The sequence below is a fragment of the Sparus aurata genome, chromosome 5 (assembly GCF_900880675.1).
Source record: "Sparus aurata chromosome 5, fSpaAur1.1, whole genome shotgun sequence".
Classification (NCBI taxonomy): Eukaryota; Metazoa; Chordata; class Actinopteri; order Spariformes; family Sparidae; genus Sparus; species Sparus aurata.
The window spans coordinates 10540074-10558175 of NC_044191.1; the positions used below are offsets into that span (position 1 = coordinate 10540074).

Genomic DNA, 18102 nt, shown 5'->3' on the forward strand with positions numbered 1-18102 from the left:
TTCGCCTGTCGGGGTTTTATTTTGAAGGGTTGTGGCCGGAAACAAAAGCACACAGTCTGCAGCTTGACGCGTGATCAGCTTCAGATGGATCCGCTGCTCAAATAACTTTGGAGCCAAATCTGAGGAGAGACACAGGAGCCTTGTGAGAGGTGAGACGCGTCTGCTCCTTCTTTCTTCTTCTTCTTCTTCTTCTTCTCTGTATGTGTGTCGTGTTTTCAGCAGTTTAATCAGCTTCCAGGAAACCGAACTAAAACATGAAGGTTCTTGATTTAAGAAAAGTTTGCCTGCTGCTGTGCTGAGTCTCCAGGCTGCCGAGCTGAGAGTGTGTTGTGGTGTCTGGAGCTGCGCGAGGATGAATCAACCTGTTAACAAACTGCTGCAGGAAGTTTTAAAGAAATTAAAGCTCGCCTGTGATGATGCAGTGACGAGGCACAGCCACACACAGTCCTGAGGAAAGCTGCATTCATTGATGTGACTCTCAGCAACAGTTTTGCCTCCTCTGTGTGAGAACCTTTTGTGTGTGTGCGCGGTGCTCTCACCCTCTGGCAGTGTTTGCATTGACTCTTTAAGTTTTATAGATATTTTTTGCAGTGTGCTTCCAAATTCTTTAAAGGGGCGCACACATGTGTGTGTGGCTGCCCTGTGGTGTTCTGTTTCCCTGATGCAAGCTGGGGATAATTATAGCTGGAGAGTGTTTTCAGCCCTGTACTGTAGTTGCTCTTGCATTCTTTTGTCAAATCTCACTCCTGCCCGTGTCCACACTTTGTAGCCGTGTGTGTGTCTGTGTTGTAACTCCCTTCACCTGCATGTCAGGATGTTTCATGCAACATGTTAGAAGTTGTCCACACAGGCCAGGCGCCAGAGTGTTTGACAGTTGGAGGGTACAGTGGGGCAGCCAGCTGAGGCTTGGCTGGCACTCACTGACTGAAGAGTGATCCACGGAGTGTGGTGCCAGGAAGCCCAAACGGGCCAGATCACCCTTGCATAGTGATGTTTGAACCTGGTGCTGCTTAGTTACACGAAAGTTTGGGGCCGCACAAATGTTCCATTGTCTGTCGGGGCCCTGACTGGTTTCACGTGAGTTCGAGGCCACCGGACAGGAGACATCACGGCCCTTCTTGGGGAAAGCGAGGGTGTTTCTCATGTATTCTTCACCTTCTTCCTCCTGAACAAGTAACACTTCATTGTGACCGGGTTGTGTGTCTGTGTTCTTCACGCTTCATTTGGGAATCACAGCCGGAAAACACCCATGCGTTTCATTCTTTCTTTCTCTCTGACCCAGTCCAGCCTCACGTGTCCCCCCCTCCCCCCCTCCCTCCCTGTAACTCTGTCCTCATCTCCTCTCCATCGGACCATTCACTTCTCTGGGCACATGGAAAGTGTGCAGGGTTCATTGCTGCTGCTGATGCGGCTGCTGCTGGTGGTGGTGGTGGTGGTGGTGGTGGTGTGGGCACGAACGCTGTCGCCTCTCTCTCTGCCATATAAACCTCCTCCCCCCTTCCCCGTGTCACCTCCTGTAGTTTTCTGGGTCAGGGGGAAGCATTCCCCAGCATTGCTCCCATCACTACAGAAGCTCTGGAGGCTACTGTACCGAGCCTCTTATCACTCTGCGTGTAATTCAGGGACCTATTCTACGTAGAAGTGTCGCTTTGAGTGGAGAGTATTACTTAATTCAAGCTCTACTAGTAGACCTAATCTTTTTGAGTTCAATTTTGCACGAAAATGGCTTGAAACAACATTCTGTTACTGAAAGGATATTATTAAGGTCAGAACTTAAAGTGGACTCATTTGTTGAAAGCGTCCTTGACAGATTTTTCCTGCTCTCGGGCTCGACCAAAAGGCCGGAAAAATTATTTACAGTTGTGTAGCTGTTTTTTAAAAAGAAGCGACAAATGAACTTCTTTCCCTCGCTTCTGATGAGAAACCTTTTTGCATTCATTAACATTAACTCTGTCCCCCTACAGCAACAGCTCTCCTCATTTAAAGAAGACCTATTCAGCTCATTTTCAGGTTCAGAATTTAATTTTTGGTTACCGGTGGAATAGCTTTACATACTTTACTGCCCAAAAAACTCATCCGTTTTCTCAGCTTCGTGAAACTCTGTTTAGCTCCCATCTCTTTAAAGCTCCTGTTTGTAAGATGGTAAAACTGACGCTTTGGGTTTCCCAACTCGTCAGATACTGACGCTTTAGGATTGTAGGTCGGGTTGGCCACCATCTGAAACCGTCAGTGTCTGACGAGTTGGGAAACCCAAAGCGTCAGTTTTACCATCTTTACAAACAGGAGCTTTAAGAACACCCAGTCTGCTCTGATTGGTCAGTGCGCACACGCCTGAGCCAGCAACGCTCTATCTTTCTTTCAGCTTCCAGTTTGCTTCCTTTCCACCGTGATATTCTGCGTGAATTGTGCAAATGTGAGACATGGTGACATAGTGTGTCACATAATTAAAGCCGGAACTACTGACGAGGCATTTAAGGAGCAGTGTTTTCTGTGGTAGACAGGAGCTTCTGCTGCTGTGAACTTAGGGCTTTTTAAGTCTCAAGACCTTTACATGCACAAGAACCTATGCAACACATAGAAGGACAGGAAAAAAAAGCATGGCTGGTCTCCTATAGATGACTTTCTCTGAAAGAATTTTCCTCATCTGGAAGCATTTGTTGAAAGTGTCCTTGACTGATTTTTCATGCTCTCAGGCTCGACTTGAATGCCTGTAAAATAATTTAAAACTTTAACAGAGTGCGGCTGTTTGAAAAGGAGCAAGAAATGAACTCTTGTCCTCCTCTCTCCTCTCTGACCAAGACCCTTTTAATTCACAGGAGATGGCTTCGCCTTACCGTGCTGACAACTGACACTCCTTATCGCACTGAAAGCGCCCGATGAAAACCTCGCAACCCTGAATAGATGTCTCCCTCTTCTTATTGAAGATCTGATTCAACCTGAGACGAGGACACTTATTACTTTTAATCTCAAATTGTAAACACTTTTTTTTTTCTATTAATGTGGCTCATTTTTTACCTTTCATATGAGGCTTATTGAGATTCATTAAAGTTCAAGTTATCATTGACTTTGTGCCAGATTCTTCCCTGAAACCAGTTTTTGGTTTCTGTCGTTCAGTACGTTCCAAATTCTCACTCGCTGTCTTTGTTTTTGTCTCACAGCTCTCATCTACGCTCTCAGCTCTGTCTCTGCTTGTTAGCGGCAGTAAATGTGCACAGACATGCAGACCGCCTCAGGCCGCCTGCCTGTTTTACTGTGTTTACTGTGTTGTTTTCCATCTTTGCACAACTGCGCTTGTGGGATCAAACACCTTTAACACCAGAAATACTTTTAATCGGCTATTATTGTTCAAACGTGTGTGTGCGTGCGCGCGTGCATGCGTGCGTGCGTGTGTGTGTGTGTGTCCTGCTGACTGTAAATTCAAGTCCGAACTGCCAAAACGTTGAGGTTTCCCAACTTAAGCAGAGGCTGCGGAGGTGCATTTTATTTCCTCTGTGTATTTTCACACGTTTGTGCCATTTCATTGGTGGCGTGTCTTCCAGGGAGTAAAAGCTGGGAGCACAATGGTCCCTGTCTGGGCCTCGACAATGGCCTTTATGAATGGGAGTGAGAGAGGAGGGAGCGACGGGGAGAGAGAGGCAACAGGAAGCTCCCTTCTTTGCAGCCCACTGTCATTTATTTTTGATGTGACACATTTCATTTTATCCCCCAGTTTTCCATTTATTTACCTCTTTGGTGAAAGACTGGAGGGGCTCGCCAGCTGATTTGTCGTCCCAGCAGGTGGAACAATGGCAGCTGAGTCTAATTCAGATGAATTGTTGCTTAGAGTAGATCCTCTGGGGACGAGTGTGGCATTTGCGTCTGCCCATGAAGGGAAGGGAAGCGGCGCAGGAGCGGCCCGGTTAAAGAGCAGGGAGGGATGTGATATCATTCTTTATCCCCTCTCCTATTGGGCACTGGGGGAGAAAGTGGGTGAGAGGTTGAGGGGTGTTCGGGGTGGGGGGGTGGGGTGGGGTGGGGGGTTGGACGTGGTAAAGCGGAGATTTATTCAGGGAGGTGAATTCCTCGCCTGGTGGAAGATGAAGTGGTTCGTAAGTGCAGGTTTGTGGATTCTTAGTTTGGGTGTCGGTGGACGCCGTCGATGTTTGTTTGTTCTCGCTCTCTCATTCGGTTTTGATATGAAGTCTGGCAGGGGAGTCATGAGGGTGGTCCTCCCCCCTCACCCTATCTCACCACCAGGCCCTAGCTACTGTACGCAGCCCGACTCCCTCTCTCCACTCTCTCCCTGGTGAATGAAAGGGTGCTACAACATGACTGAGAGTAACCCCGGTGCCTGTTTCTGTTAAGCCAATCGTTATTACTTCCTGGTGTCTCTCCACTCCACCACCCCCCCTCCCGTCCGCCCCTCACCCGCTCACCCCCTCGCACAGCCCAGGCCCTTTCTTCTCTTCTTCTCTCTCTCTGAGCGCTGCCAAGCCTGTGGCCCCGTGTGGTTCAGCCTTTTCACCAGACTCCTCAGGCCGGTGTTTAACAGTTTCACAAGTGGAATGGTGCTTTTAATGACGTTTTCTTTTCGTTTTTTGTTGCATCGGACTGCAGTGTAGAAACACAGTTCGCTGTGCCGAGGAGACGTTTTCAAGGGAAACTACACTAGTATTACAGGACTTTGTGGCGCTCTGCTGCACATGTTAGAAAGGTTGGATAAAGGTTTTTTGGCTCCGGAGAGAACTGTGGAAAATCTGATGAATCGCCTTGAGTAAAGTCACTTCCTGGAAAAAAATATAATTGGAATTTGCAGAGTTTGAAATAAGTGAGGTTACTGGACCTCTGTAGCCCGTTTCATGACTCTACTTGAAGCAAGCAGCTTGAGGCTAAATCAGCCGCTAGAAGCACAACACGTCCGGGTACTGAGCTCAGTACTTTTTAAAGGGGCTCTGTGGGACACTCAAGAACCTGCATTTAGGTCCCATCCTTTGTCCCTCCACAGTCCAGCAGCATTAAACAAGTGAAACAAATCGGCCAGTCGAGCAACCCTTAAGGGTAACGATCAAATTACACTGATACAACTGATTCATATCAGTCGGTACCAAAGTTCAGTACCTGAAGGCATCAACACCGTCATCGACATCTTTGTGTAATTTAATTAGCAGGTCAGAGAAGCTGTTGTGGGTGTAAGATGTTCAAGAGTAAATACAACTTCACACGAAAGCAAGTTTGATGTCGTGTCGTCTGTTCAAACCAGTAAGAATCGTTCTTCCTGTTAATGAAGCGTTGAACTGCTGCGTCTTGGTCGTAGAGAAATCTACGATGACATTTTATCTGATGAAAGTAGTGCTAGACGGTTAGTCCATGAATTGATTTGTTTATTTGCAAAAAAAAAAATTCATGGATAACAATTTCGACAATCAAATATTTGATTTGTTGTGTGTGTGACCAAACTTAGTTTACTTTACTGTGCTGCAATTTCTCATTGGTCGACATGCAGCGTAACGCGCTGCCTGTCATTTATAACACTGTCTGATATATTGGCCTTGATTTCATATATTAGTAGTACATCTTGATATAAGTACACAGTATGTTCATATAAGTACTGCTTGTACTGTTCAAAGACGTGCCGAAGTGCATTACAGCAAAATTAGATTTAAAAAAGGATGATGACACAAAGCAAAGACAAATGGTTGCATATATTATGATACTATTGTTTCATCTTCTTAAATTGTTATGTTTTAATTTTCTGAGATGCACATTCATCATTGGAAGTGATTAGTGACTGTACTGAATATTTATTGTTCTTTTACACTTTATTGTTAAAATCATCTTTATTCCTCTTACTTACTTGTTGTTCTTAATTGCTGACTTGTTCTGGAGCTTAGATCCTGAGGAAATTCCCTCTACTTTGTACTGTGTATGATTTAAGAAGAAGAAATATTAACAGGACATACTCCCCTCAGTCTGCGACATGTTACTGTGTGGTGCCCTCTGCAGGAGATGCCTCATTTTTAAAACTGCAGCAGAGTCAGTGGATCTTTAATGGTGTTAAAACATCCTATAACTTCCTCCTGTTTCACTCTTCTCTCTCTCTCCTCTCAGTTATGCATTTCCAGGAGTGGTTACGGTCACTTCGCTCCAGCGCTGGTATCAAAAGCTCTGAATCTGAGGACTTCTGGAGCCTCCTGCCGACATTGCCCGTGTCCTCCTTCTCCCTGTCCTCCCTGTCTCTGTCCCCCTCCTCACTGCTGGGTTTAGGAGCCTTGGCCTCTCTCACTGCGTACTGGCTGGTGTACCGTCCTCGACCAATGCGTCCCCCCTGTGATCTACAGGCCCAGTCTGTAGCTGTGGATGTGAGTGCATCATTAGTACATTTAAGACCAGAGCAAAGGTCATCATCACAGGAGTGTGCCGAGGTGTTTGACACAGTGGTTTTATTACAGGGAGATCCCAGCTGCAGGCGGTCGGCTCTTCTCAAAGATGACTCACTGCTGGAGTTTTACTACGACGACACCAGGACGTTCTACGACATGTTCCAGAGAGGCCTGAGGATCGCAGGTGGAGACACGTTCACGACGCATTTTCACTGAACTTTATCCCACATTTGATTCATGTCTTCCATCAAGGGCGAGGATAAAAACTGAGTCCTGTCATCCTTCCAGTTTTAAGGATTACATTATTTTGTGTTGATGGGAAAAAAAAAAACTCGAATGACCTAAAGTCTTATGAAGGATTATTGTGCTCCGTATCATTAAGACGAATACACAAAAGTTACTGAAGAGAAAGCAGTTTCTGGACAAGGCTCGATATCCTGAAATCCATATCTCAACATGTAATTTATTGATGAATCGAGGGATGTAGTTTTCAGGGTTTCATACAATGTCTTGAAAGTTTAAAAAATGCTTAATTTAAAAAAAAAAAAAAAAAAAAAAAATTTTTTCAAGGTTAGGAATATGCTTTAATCTCCTTGAAAAAGGACTAATTATCATCACATCCGGTGTTCGGTCTCCATAATCGATCACTCATGTGAGCACAACGTCTTTTAATATCTGTTTTGATAATGAAACAAACCCTTTAAAATGCAGGACTTTAAAAATGTATTCTGATAGTTACTTATTACCTGTTGTAATCCTGCTAGTAATCCCCTGTTTTACTCAATGTATTTGTAATCTAATTACATTTTTTTTCTCCTGTAACTTTACCAGAGCACAGTTACCTTAGTCATCTCAGTCACGTAATCCCATTTCATGTGCTGCGCTACACCGTGAGCCAGTCGACATACTTGTTTGTCGTCTCCTGGTGGCAAGAATAAAATAATTGCGATCAAAACGTACAGTCAAGGTTGATATGAGCAGCTGGGGAAAAAACAAACCAAGTAACAATGTACATTGATTGATTGATGGTTAAAGGAATTTTCTAAACTTTATTGTATTGCAGTTGCTTTTCCAGCAACATTTAAGATGTGATAACGAAGGCTTGAGAGTTTTGAAATTGGTGGTTATATGGGTTGACAACAATAACCAGGACGAGAACAATGAATTTCCATGACAAACATGTCCTTATGATGGACACAGTGTTTTATATCCTGTGATGCATTCTCTATAAATCTTACTCTAACTGATGATGACGATGATGATGTTTGTAACTGTCCCGTCCCTCAGGTGATTGCCCGTGTCTTGGCTACAGAAAGCCTGGGCAGCCCTACCAGTGGATCTCCTACACCGAGGTCTGACACGTGTTAATGTTTCATCCTCAGCACTTCTCTTTCGTTTGTTTGTCTTTGCTGTTTGCTGACTGAACATCTCCAACCCCTCAGGTGGCGGAGAAGGCCCGGCTGCTGGGCTCTGGGCTGCTGGCCAAAGGCTGCCAGCCGAACCCGCAGCAGTTTGTTGGGATCTTCGCACCGAACAGACCAGAGGTATGAACTGTATCGTTTTATATTTTTTAATATGGCGTTTGTTCTCACAGTGGTTGGTTTCCTGTCAGCTTTAGAATCGATGAGATGACTTTTAAAACATGGATGGATCCTACCTCTTCTCAGGATTTTTTGATTATTAAAATTCTCAGCTGTTTAGTTCAAAACGGTGGCTCGAACTTAAAGGAATAAGTTCACCTGAAGAAATTAGGTTTCGTAGTCCACAAAGCATTTTAGGGAGCTTTGCAGCAAATCAGCCTTACAGCTTATGTCGATAGGAATGTAACTGCAACTGCAAAAACACAAAATGGCTCAATACAGCTCATCCAGTGTATTCCAGTTCTCCAGAAGCCCTGAGATCCCCAAGTGATTTGAAATGATGTTATTTAACACCCTTGATGTGTGATTGAGCTCATGCTGCCATTTCAGACAGGGTACAGGCTAAAAGTGTTAGCTCAGCAGCCACAGCCGAGATTTCTGCTGTGAAACGAGTGTAAATAACGTCTTTTCAAATCAATTTGTGATCAGACTTGGATCGTGCCCGACGAGCTGCATGGAGCTATTCTATGTTTCTTTTCAGCTGTTGTTTCACGTTTTTAAAAGTCCCCGTCTAAATGTCAGTTATCTTAAAGAATGCTGCAACTCTGTTTTGCTGTGAAGCTCCACAAATGTTTGGTGGACGATGAAACTTCCCCAGACTTTCCATCGGCACAGAGGGAGAGAAGATAATGACTGAATTTTCATTTTTTGGTGAACTTAATTTCAGCATTTAATATATCCTCGTTCGCAAATCTGCACTGAGGTATGTGTGAACGATCATCCCACACGAGGAGCCCAGGATCATCTTGTTTTCTATTAATCCTGGTATGAAAATGAAATGATTTGTTTTTCACTGTCTGGCCTGAACGCGCGTTTGCCTTTATTGAGCGCAGGCCGCTTTGGTGAATGTGGGTCTTCAGGGCAGTTAATATTGGAGCATGTCTGCTCCATAATCGTTGTTTTTAATATATCCGTGGGGCAAAGCCTTTTTTTTTTTTTTTGTCATTCCTGTGTTGACTGAAAGTGAAAGATAATTTTCTGCGCCGTCAGAGCTCTTAACCTCCCATCAGACCAATCTGCATACTGAGTGGTGGTTTTTATCTTTTTAATTTAGTTTTGTAAACACAAAATCCACGGCCATGATGATCGAGACTCCCCATTGCGCAGATACCCAACTCAGCAGGTACTCTGTGGCGTGTGAAAAAAGGGTAACGGTGCTGCTTTGTCTCCCTCTTCTGGTGGCAGTGGGTCATCTCAGAGCTGGGCTGCTACACGTACTCCATGGCTGTGGTGCCTCTGTACGACACACTGGGGCCGGAGGCCATGGTCCACATCCTCAACATGGGTGAGTCATAAAAACACTGTGGATGAGACGTCCTCATTATTTAAAGGAATAGTTCACCTCTCATATGTCTGCCAGCCTCTCATATTAAAATGAGAAAATAGATGATCTGACGTAATTAATAGGTATTTGTCTGAGCAGTGTACGTAAAAATACTGCATACAAGTATAAGTCCTGCTTTCTGAAGTAAAGCATAGTGGCATTATCAGTTAAATGTACTCAAGGTGTCAAAAATAAGAGTACTGGCTAGCAGGTGATGAAAAAACTAAGTTCTGCTGTACAAATAAGTATTTTTTTTCATTTCTCTAATCTTTGTTTTTTTTTAAATATTTGATTATTTCACCGCCTTTTTGTCGAAAAGGGCAATGATACTTTGGTAGAGCGGCTGACAGCTCTTCAACATCTCATAGATAGTTATGAACCACTGGATTCACATTTAAAGGGTAATTCCACCTATTTTACACAGTAAATTGTGTTTACAGGTCGTGGGGAGTACTATGGGACATGTGAAAAAAGTGGTATAAAGCCGTTAGTGGCCCTGGATGAAGCTGCATGTAATCTGACTCCAGTGATGTCACTCACTGGCTAAATTGCATTGTAGGTAATGTAGGCGTCGTGTTTTGAAAAGTACGAAGAATGCGTGGAATCAAAAAGTTGAGATCTCTGGTTCTGCTGTATGCATTTCGATAATTAGTTTTCACTGATGTAGGGGTGCGATGCTAGACTGGCAGACCGCCTTTCAAAACCTGGCACATTACCCACAATGCAATTTAGCCACTTCATCATTGGAGGCAATTTATCAGATCACATGCATCTTCCTCTGGAGCCAAAACAAACTTTGATATTAAATGTACTGAATTAAATTATGTATGTATGTATATTCTGTATTCTATCCCCACTGGATTATTTTCTTGGCCGATATTCAGCATTAATCAGATGATCAGAATCAGTGGTCAGTTTTTGTTTTTTTTATTCGTTTTTTTTTTCCTTCCAATTGCAGATTCAATCAACTATTTAAAAGATCTGCGACTTCGGCTTTGACGCAATGCACGCAGTTTTGAAAGTTACTTGTAATTAATGGATGTAGTGGAGTAAGAGGGGTATTTGCCTCCAAAGAGTTGTGGAGTGAATGTAGCAGAAATCTACCTCAAAATAGTTACTGAAGTACATTACTAGTTACATCCATCACTGTTTACTCCCCACCACTGGTTAAATATTTGGACCCAAAGTGCGGTAATGTGATTTCAAAACTATTATTTCAAAAATGACTAATTAATACATTTTTCATAGTCTGTGAAAAAGTAGCAGAGCTTCTTTGAGCTTGCGAGAGTTACAACCACTGATTTCTCACTTTGGGGGCACCATTTCCTTTATAATGTCAGTAGTAAACACACTACAGTATAAGTTCAGTCACTATAATTTCTTTTTTAAATGCACTCAATACTACGGATATACACCAACATATACAATGCTTCATTTCTATATAGTGGACATTTATTATGTAGACGGTATTCTAATTTCCTTGAGCTTTCGAGGGCGTCAGTTATTTTACTCTTGTGGCGCTGACACTGAAGTTGGTCTCATCTGTGTGGGTTTTTAAGCCGAGATCTCTCTGGTGATCTGTGACCGCGAGGAGAAGGCAGCGTCCATGCTGGAGAACAAGGAGAAAGGCGTGACTCCGACGCTCTCCTGCCTGGTCCTCTTTAATGATTTCAGCGATGCCTTTGTGGAGAGGGCGAAGGACTGCGAGGTGGAGGTTTTGAAACTGGAGCAGCTCATGGTGAGCAGGGTGGAAATACTAAATCCCTGTAATGCAGACCCATTTTAAGATTATCCCCTTTAATTTAGTCATCGATGGTGATGTGTAAATTGATACGCAGAACTCCTCTTTGTCCACATCTTAGGAGCTGGGAAGGCAGAACCTCAAAGATCCCGTGGTGAGTTTATCGTCTCTCAGCTGCTACATCACCGCATCAAACTGGTCACAGTAAATAGCTAATCCCCCTCTAAATGCTCGGATGACAGTTTTATAGTTGCTCCTGTCCCATAAGATATCATTAACACTCACTTGTAAACGTGGCTCAAATTAAGAGTGGAGGAAGCCTGTTGTCTTATATTTTATTGCTGCCTGCTGTAGCCGCCCCAGCCTCAGGATCTGGCCGTGGTTTGCTTCACCAGTGGAACCACAGGTACCGTCTGATTTCATTCGACTCTGCATAATTACCCTTCACTCACATCATTAGAGAAGTGTCCTTCAGTGCCCACTAACAACCCTTTCTTTATGGCACCGCTTTAGTTTCCTTTGCTGCGCAGGGCACTGCAATAATGTCTTGTTTATTTATCCAGGGAAGCCCAAGGGAGCCATGATCACCCACGGAAACATCGCCTCCAACACTTCCTCTGTCATTAAGATCCTGGAGGTCTGTCTACACTTCCACCTCCTTGTCTAATTGAGAACAGCCTTACAGCTAGCATCACTTCCCATCTGCTTGTGTCTCTGTATCTCAAAGCTGTCCCTCTCCCTGCTGTGTCTAATGGCATGATTAATTGGCTGTTTGATTGCCCCTGTCGCCGCAAGGTACTTTAACTAATTGCCCCTGTATAAAGATTCTGCTATCTAACTGCTGCTGAAAAAGCCATACAGCATGTTTGATTGCCTGCGAGGCTTCACCGTATGCCGCCGCCTGAACTTTTATCTCTCCCCTGTGCCTTGCTCATCTCATCTCTCGTTTCCTCTCAGGGTTCGTTTGTGATCCGACAGGAGGATGTGTCGATCTCGTACCTGCCGCTGGCCCACATGTTTGAGAGGATGATTCAGGTAGCGGGACCTCTTCTCAGGCCTTCCTCGTGTTTGTCTGTGCGCAAACCCCAAATTAAAGTCCATCTCTGTCACAGGTCTCGATGTTCTGCCACGGGGCCAGAGTAGGTTTCTACCAAGGCGACATTTCTCTGCTCATGGATGACATTAAAACTCTCAAACCCACCTTCTTTCCTGTTGTGCCTCGTTTGCTCAATCGCATCTACGACAAGGTCAGTAAATAAACTCACGTGTCATATTTACTGCTGTGTCTAGGGTACAATTGTTCCTCTTCGGTTATGATTCAAAGTTTGCCTCTGTTTTTGTGCACTCTCTCTGATTTCTTTAAAGATCCTGGGTTCTGTCACCTCTCCGCTGCGACGGGCTTTGCTTCATTACGCTGTGAGGAGGAAGCAGGCCGAGCTCAGCAGCGGGGTCGTACGTAACAACAGTCTGTGGGACAAACTGGTCTTCAACAGGATTCAGGTCAGTTGCCCATTTCCAGCATTTTTCTGATCTGAAAAGTGGCCAGAAGGAGGCGACTCCACTGGTTTCAAAAAGAAGCTTGGTTGTATGTCCACTTTGGAGAAGATGACCCTTCTTCTTACTTTATTTATTACCTCAGTGAAGTGTTTTCCACATGGTGTTTATGCTCTCGGTCACTAGTCTCAGGTCTTCATAAAACGGCATGATGTTCATTCTGTGACTTATGTTTGGAGTAAAGTACATGATAAAGCAGGGTCTGCTTTGGGGTGCGGCTATCTAGTGATTGACAAGTCGCTACCATGGCATGTCTTTGGGGTCCAAGTCAGATCCAATCAGAAAATCCCCCCCAGCTGCACCCACTCGTCCAGATGTGGCCGCTTCTGGCTCTAAAAAAAACAAGATGGTGGCGACCATAATGCGAAACTCAAGGCTTCCAAACCCTGGATCTAATGAGGGAAATCAGAATTGGGGCTAACACCATTATTGTGGCTGAATGAATTCACGATAACAATGTGCCTCATTCATGAACCGTTCTTACGAACAAATTTGTTCTTAAGTCCCAGTTACTAAGATTTTACGAAGATTGTGGCATTCATGAATTTTTTCTTATCTAGGATTTTTTCTTAGGCAAGAACAAATCCTACGAACACTCAGGAGTACTCTTACGCACATTTCCGTGCCGAAATGTTGGCATGGTTGTGTTTTTTTCTCTTGTGTAGTTCAATAAAATGCAATATTACAGTGATAATTCTGTCATATTTATTTATTTCATATTTTTGGTCATTTACAAATAATTTAAATTCTAAAATAAATTAAATGTGCCAATGATTTAAGATAAATCAAGTAAATTGGAAACATGCCATCAATTAGTAACCCCCCCCCTCCCTATTTATACGTGGCATTTCTCCATCCAAGGCCCGCAAAACAATGGCATATATATTGCTGCTACGGCTTTCATCAATGTAAGAACACAGCTGCGAACAATTCTGAGGCTTACGAACGAGTTGGTGGATCTGACGTAGGGTTTTCTTAAGGAACCTCTTAAGAACAACTTAAGAAAGAATCTAAGAAGATTCTTAAGAAGATATTGGTGAATGAGGCCCATTATTATTGCGATATCTGTAGAAATGTGAAGAAAAAAAAATGCTAGCAATCAAATCTATCTTTAACTTTGTTTGCTGTGTGTTTTGTCTCTTTTTTGGGGGGAAATAAATTACCCTCAAAATACTTTAGAGGTGGAGTGAGTCTGTAACCGTAACTGTGGGGGGGGGGGGGGGGGGGGGAACAGTTGCAGTCAGCTTCTACTTCTACTTTTGTAAAGGCAACCGAATGAACTCAAAAACAAACAGATCAACATATTTGCTGGATTCTTTAGACAATGTTATCATAATTGTTTTATAAACTCAATATTAATATCTAATTTTTTAAAATATCGTGGCTATTGTGAATATTTGCGATATTACACCACCCCTAATCTGGAAACGGTGTCGGATGCATCTGAAGAGGTTTCACTTCCTGGGTCCCAGCTGAGCAGCTCACTTCCAGTCTAGCACCGAAACAATTTAATCATGCAGTTCTTCTAGACTTTCCAAATGTGATTGGACCAAAATGTCTTAAATTCTGATTGTGAAATGAGTCATTTTGTGAGGTTGTCGTGATGCTCGGAAAGAAATGCCAGTGAATTATACAGCTGCTTCGTTCTCAGTATATTTGCCTAATGTCTAGTCAAAATATCTCATTACACTTGATAAAAAACACAGACACCTAGAAGGCAACATTTGAATGAGATATAGACATTTTCACTTGTTTCGTTGACTGAATTTAATTTTACTTAACACAGGCAAGACCCACCTTGTATTCATTGTTTATATACTTAGTGTTAAGATGGCCCTTCTTGCAGTGTATGCCAATATGTCAATCTGGCTTCAAATCCCAGCGCTGTTCCTGAGGGCCACAAACCGATGACTGACATCACGGCTGGTTTACACTCGACCCCCTGGATGAATCAATCACCAAACAACCTTTTACTACACGTTGGTTGTCAGCCTTTAATGACATATTTTTAGTTAATCCAGCACTCTGCAGTTGTCACTATTTATATTTGCACAGCACTTAATACAGCCGTACATGTAGACTATCAGCCCTGCAAAGAGTCAATAAAATTGCATCCAAACTTTACAAGAGTAGCACTTCTCCAGCGATCAATGCCAAAATCACCCAGAGCATATTGGTCCAGTGGGAGTGTATTGGAGAAGCAAGAACACAGACGAGCAAGAACTGAGAGATTTTGGCCCGCTGCGCTCAATGCAGATGGGAAAATATGGTCGAAGCTGAACATGCGGCTAGAATGGAATCTCGCTTTTACCCACAACATGATTGTATTTGAACTTTTTTAACACACATACCGCTTGCATCAACTGTGTTTCAGGCCAATTTAGGAGGCAACCTGCGGTTCGTCCTGACCGCTTCAGCTCCCATCTCCCCCACGGTGCTGTCTTTCCTCAGAGCCACTCTGGGCTGTCTGATCTTCGAGGGTTACGGGCAGACAGAGTGCACCGCAGGGTGCACCTTCTCTATGCCAGGAGACTGGAGCGCAGGTATGACCATTAGCTTATTCCCAAACTGTCTGCTTTAAATGAATGATGTTTCTGTGCCACTGCTGCTTAATCCTGTCCTCAGCTGCTATGGTGATGCGTCTTTATCAGGTCACGTTGGTGCTCCCCTGCCCTGTGCCATGGTGAAGCTGGTTGACATCCCGGATATGAACTACTACGCTAAGAACGGAGATGGAGAGGTGAGCTAGAAGAAGTTCACAGCCGTAAAAAAAAAAAAAAAAACGCATAAGATAGTAATAAGACTGGAAAGTTTACTATATGTAAGTGCTGCTGAAGTTGAGATTCCTGGCTCCAAGTATAAGGGACGAAAAAAATCGTTGGGAGAAAACGGCCTTTAGTGATGTGCATTTTAAAATTCCATATATATTTTTAGCCAAAAAATGGTCTGCAGCATAAACCGTCTCGAAACTTCCCCGGTTGATAACGAACTTAAGCGAGCACATTTTATCATATTATCATATTGCAATATGCAAGTGAGGCTTTCAAATTTAGTGGCACTCATTTGCTTACATTTCCACAACCGAAATCTCAACTAAAATAAACACCTAAATGTTTATTTTGGAAATTTTCTTTCTAGCAGTCTGAAATAAGACGGTATGGAAGCAAAAGCCTCAAAATTGACCAGTGCGTGAAAAAATGTTTTCACCTGTAATGTCCCATGAAAGGAAAAGTTTGACAGAAATGAAAATTCAGTCGTTATCTGGTCACCAACATGCTGACGGAAAGTCGGGTGAAGTTGCGTAGTCCACGAAATATTTCTGGAACCTAACAGCAAAACTGTGTTGCAGCGTTCACCTAAACAACTGAAGTCGTTCGGGACATGCAGCTGGTCCCACGTAATCCGAATCTCCGGAAGCCCTGAGATCCCAAATCGATTTGAAAAGAAGTTATTGACAGCGCGCACTTCGGATAGGATGCTTGTAGCTTAGCGGCTACAGTGAAAATTTTCAGCTTTAAAAACTTTTAAAAACTAGGTACCTGAGACTTTGATTATAGTAGACGAGCTGTATGGAGCCATTTCATGTGTTTTTTTGGGTTATTTTTTTTTACGATTTAATAAGTCCCAGTCTTTTGCTGTGAAGCTGATGATAACTGAAAAGTCATTTTTTGAGTGAACTTATACTTGTGACTGTGATTGCACCGCACATATTGCCAGATAGTGTGATGCCCACTGACACTTGTCACTGCTTTGTACCATTAGATCTGTGTTCAAGGCCCCAGTGTGTTCAGAGGCTACCTGAAGGACGCAGAGAGGACTTCTGAAGCCTTGGACAGTGACGGCTGGCTGCACACTGGAGACGTGGGCCAGTGGCTCCCTGTAAGATTGTACACAGTAATCATTCTGTTGGCGACATGCATCATCTTCTAGTCTCCTGTTAGTGAGCAAATGTGTGTTTACCTCTGCCAGAACGGGACACTACGCATCATTGACAGGAAGAAGCACATCTTCAAGTTGTCCCAGGGAGAGTACATCGCTCCAGAGAAGATAGAAAACGTCTACATGCGTTGTGTTCCTGTGCTGCAGGTGTTCGTGCACGGAGATAGTTTACAGGTACGGCGTAATCCATGTGCAGTTCGATTCAAAGCCGTAAAGTAAGCTCCTTTTCTAATTTTCTCACATTTTGTGTTCCCAGTCTTTCCTCATAGGCATAGTCGTGCCTGACCCTGAGGTGTTTGTTGACTGGGCTAAAGATAGAGGGATTGTTGGATCACATGAAGAGCTGTGCCAGAATCCTGTATGTATTATAAACCTAAAATTCATAACTCTTAACCACTTTACATTACTGTATCTGTGTGCACTGTGGGCATTCCAAAACAACCAACTGGATTTGTGATCTTCCAACAGGATGTGAAGAAGGCAGTATTAGAGGACATGAGAGCTGTGGGGAAGGAAGCAGGGCTGAAGTCCTTTGAACAAGTGAGGAGTCTGCTGCCACTAATTAACATTTGTCAGCAACAAACATCCAAGCACTGAGCTGTTGTGACTGTGTCTTACCTTTCCGTCTGCTCAGGTGAAGGACCTCCATCTGCATCCCGAGACGTTCAGCGTCGCCAACGGCCTTCTCACCCCCACCATGAAAAGTAGACGTGCAGACATCCGCAGAGTCTTCCAGGAACAAATATCAAGCATGTACAGCAAGACCGCCATTTGAAGGACTCCGCTCAGTAACTCACCTGGGGCTGACTGATGTCAAATAAGGGAAAAAATGGGACAGAAGAAAATAATAAACAAAAAAAAAAAAAAAAACCTCCAGCAGTGCCTTATCTAAAATATACAACTGGATATATTTTTGGAGTTTTGGTATTTTGCTTCAGCGAAGTTTGAATTGACGTCCACTTGTTTGCTCGTGTGTATTGTTTTAACTCTTCACATGAAAATTAAGACCGAATGGGACCAAACAAGATTTCTTTTTGTCCTTGTCACTAAGTCAGTGTTGTGATTCACTGGGAGATTTAACTGATGAATAAATTATTATTCAATTGTAGAGATAAGAATCACAGAAGTTTTTAGGAAGCAACTTGCGGAGATGTAAAGTTAGATGTTTAATTCAGGCTGCCCTCCTGTGTACTGGGGGCATTGTTGCTCACAGAACTTGCATTAACGGTAGGTTTTTTTTTCATTTTACGGTTGTTGGGCTCTTGGGCCGCCATGAAATAAGCTTTTGAACATCCTTGATCATAGCCTGGTGGCTGTGCATTTTTATAATCAGTTCAGTGTGAGTATTTCATCCCTCACCTGAAGCTAAACTATCAAAACTAATGAGGGTTTTGACCAGCAGCAGATTGTAAAAAAAAAAAAAAAAAAAAAAAGGGATGTAAATACTGCTTGTATTGAGAATTGTTGACAGGACCCTACTGAATAATTCCAGTGAAGTAAAAACTGAACAGAAATAAAGATTAGTAACTGATGCTAACTCTTTTG

At 43.3% G+C, this 18102-nt stretch overlaps 1 protein-coding gene across 2 annotated transcripts; it reads left to right on the top strand.

The window, feature by feature from the left end:
- The first annotated feature begins 13 nt into the window (after window positions 1-13).
- Window positions 14-18088, top strand: acsl2 (acyl-CoA synthetase long chain family member 2). 2 transcript variants are annotated; one of them, XM_030415856.1, is made up of 21 exons: window positions 81-149; window positions 2817-2973; window positions 6088-6338; window positions 6429-6543; window positions 7647-7711; window positions 7802-7903; window positions 9185-9284; window positions 10883-11061; window positions 11186-11218; window positions 11419-11470; window positions 11628-11701; window positions 12022-12099; window positions 12177-12311; window positions 12430-12564; window positions 14993-15161; window positions 15270-15358; window positions 16381-16497; window positions 16588-16731; window positions 16814-16915; window positions 17026-17097; window positions 17192-18088. In XM_030415856.1, exons 3-21 carry the CDS (start codon window positions 6090-6092, stop codon window positions 17330-17332), a joined length of 2151 nt encoding a protein of 716 aa, XP_030271716.1. In that variant the 5' UTR covers window positions 81-149; window positions 2817-2973; window positions 6088-6089; the 3' UTR covers window positions 17333-18088. The 2 variants fall into 2 exon arrangements, with proteins under 2 accessions (XP_030271715.1, XP_030271716.1); XM_030415855.1 differs by lacking the exon at window positions 2817-2973 and having other exon boundaries at window positions 14-149.
- Window positions 18089-18102: the final 14 nt, after the last annotated feature.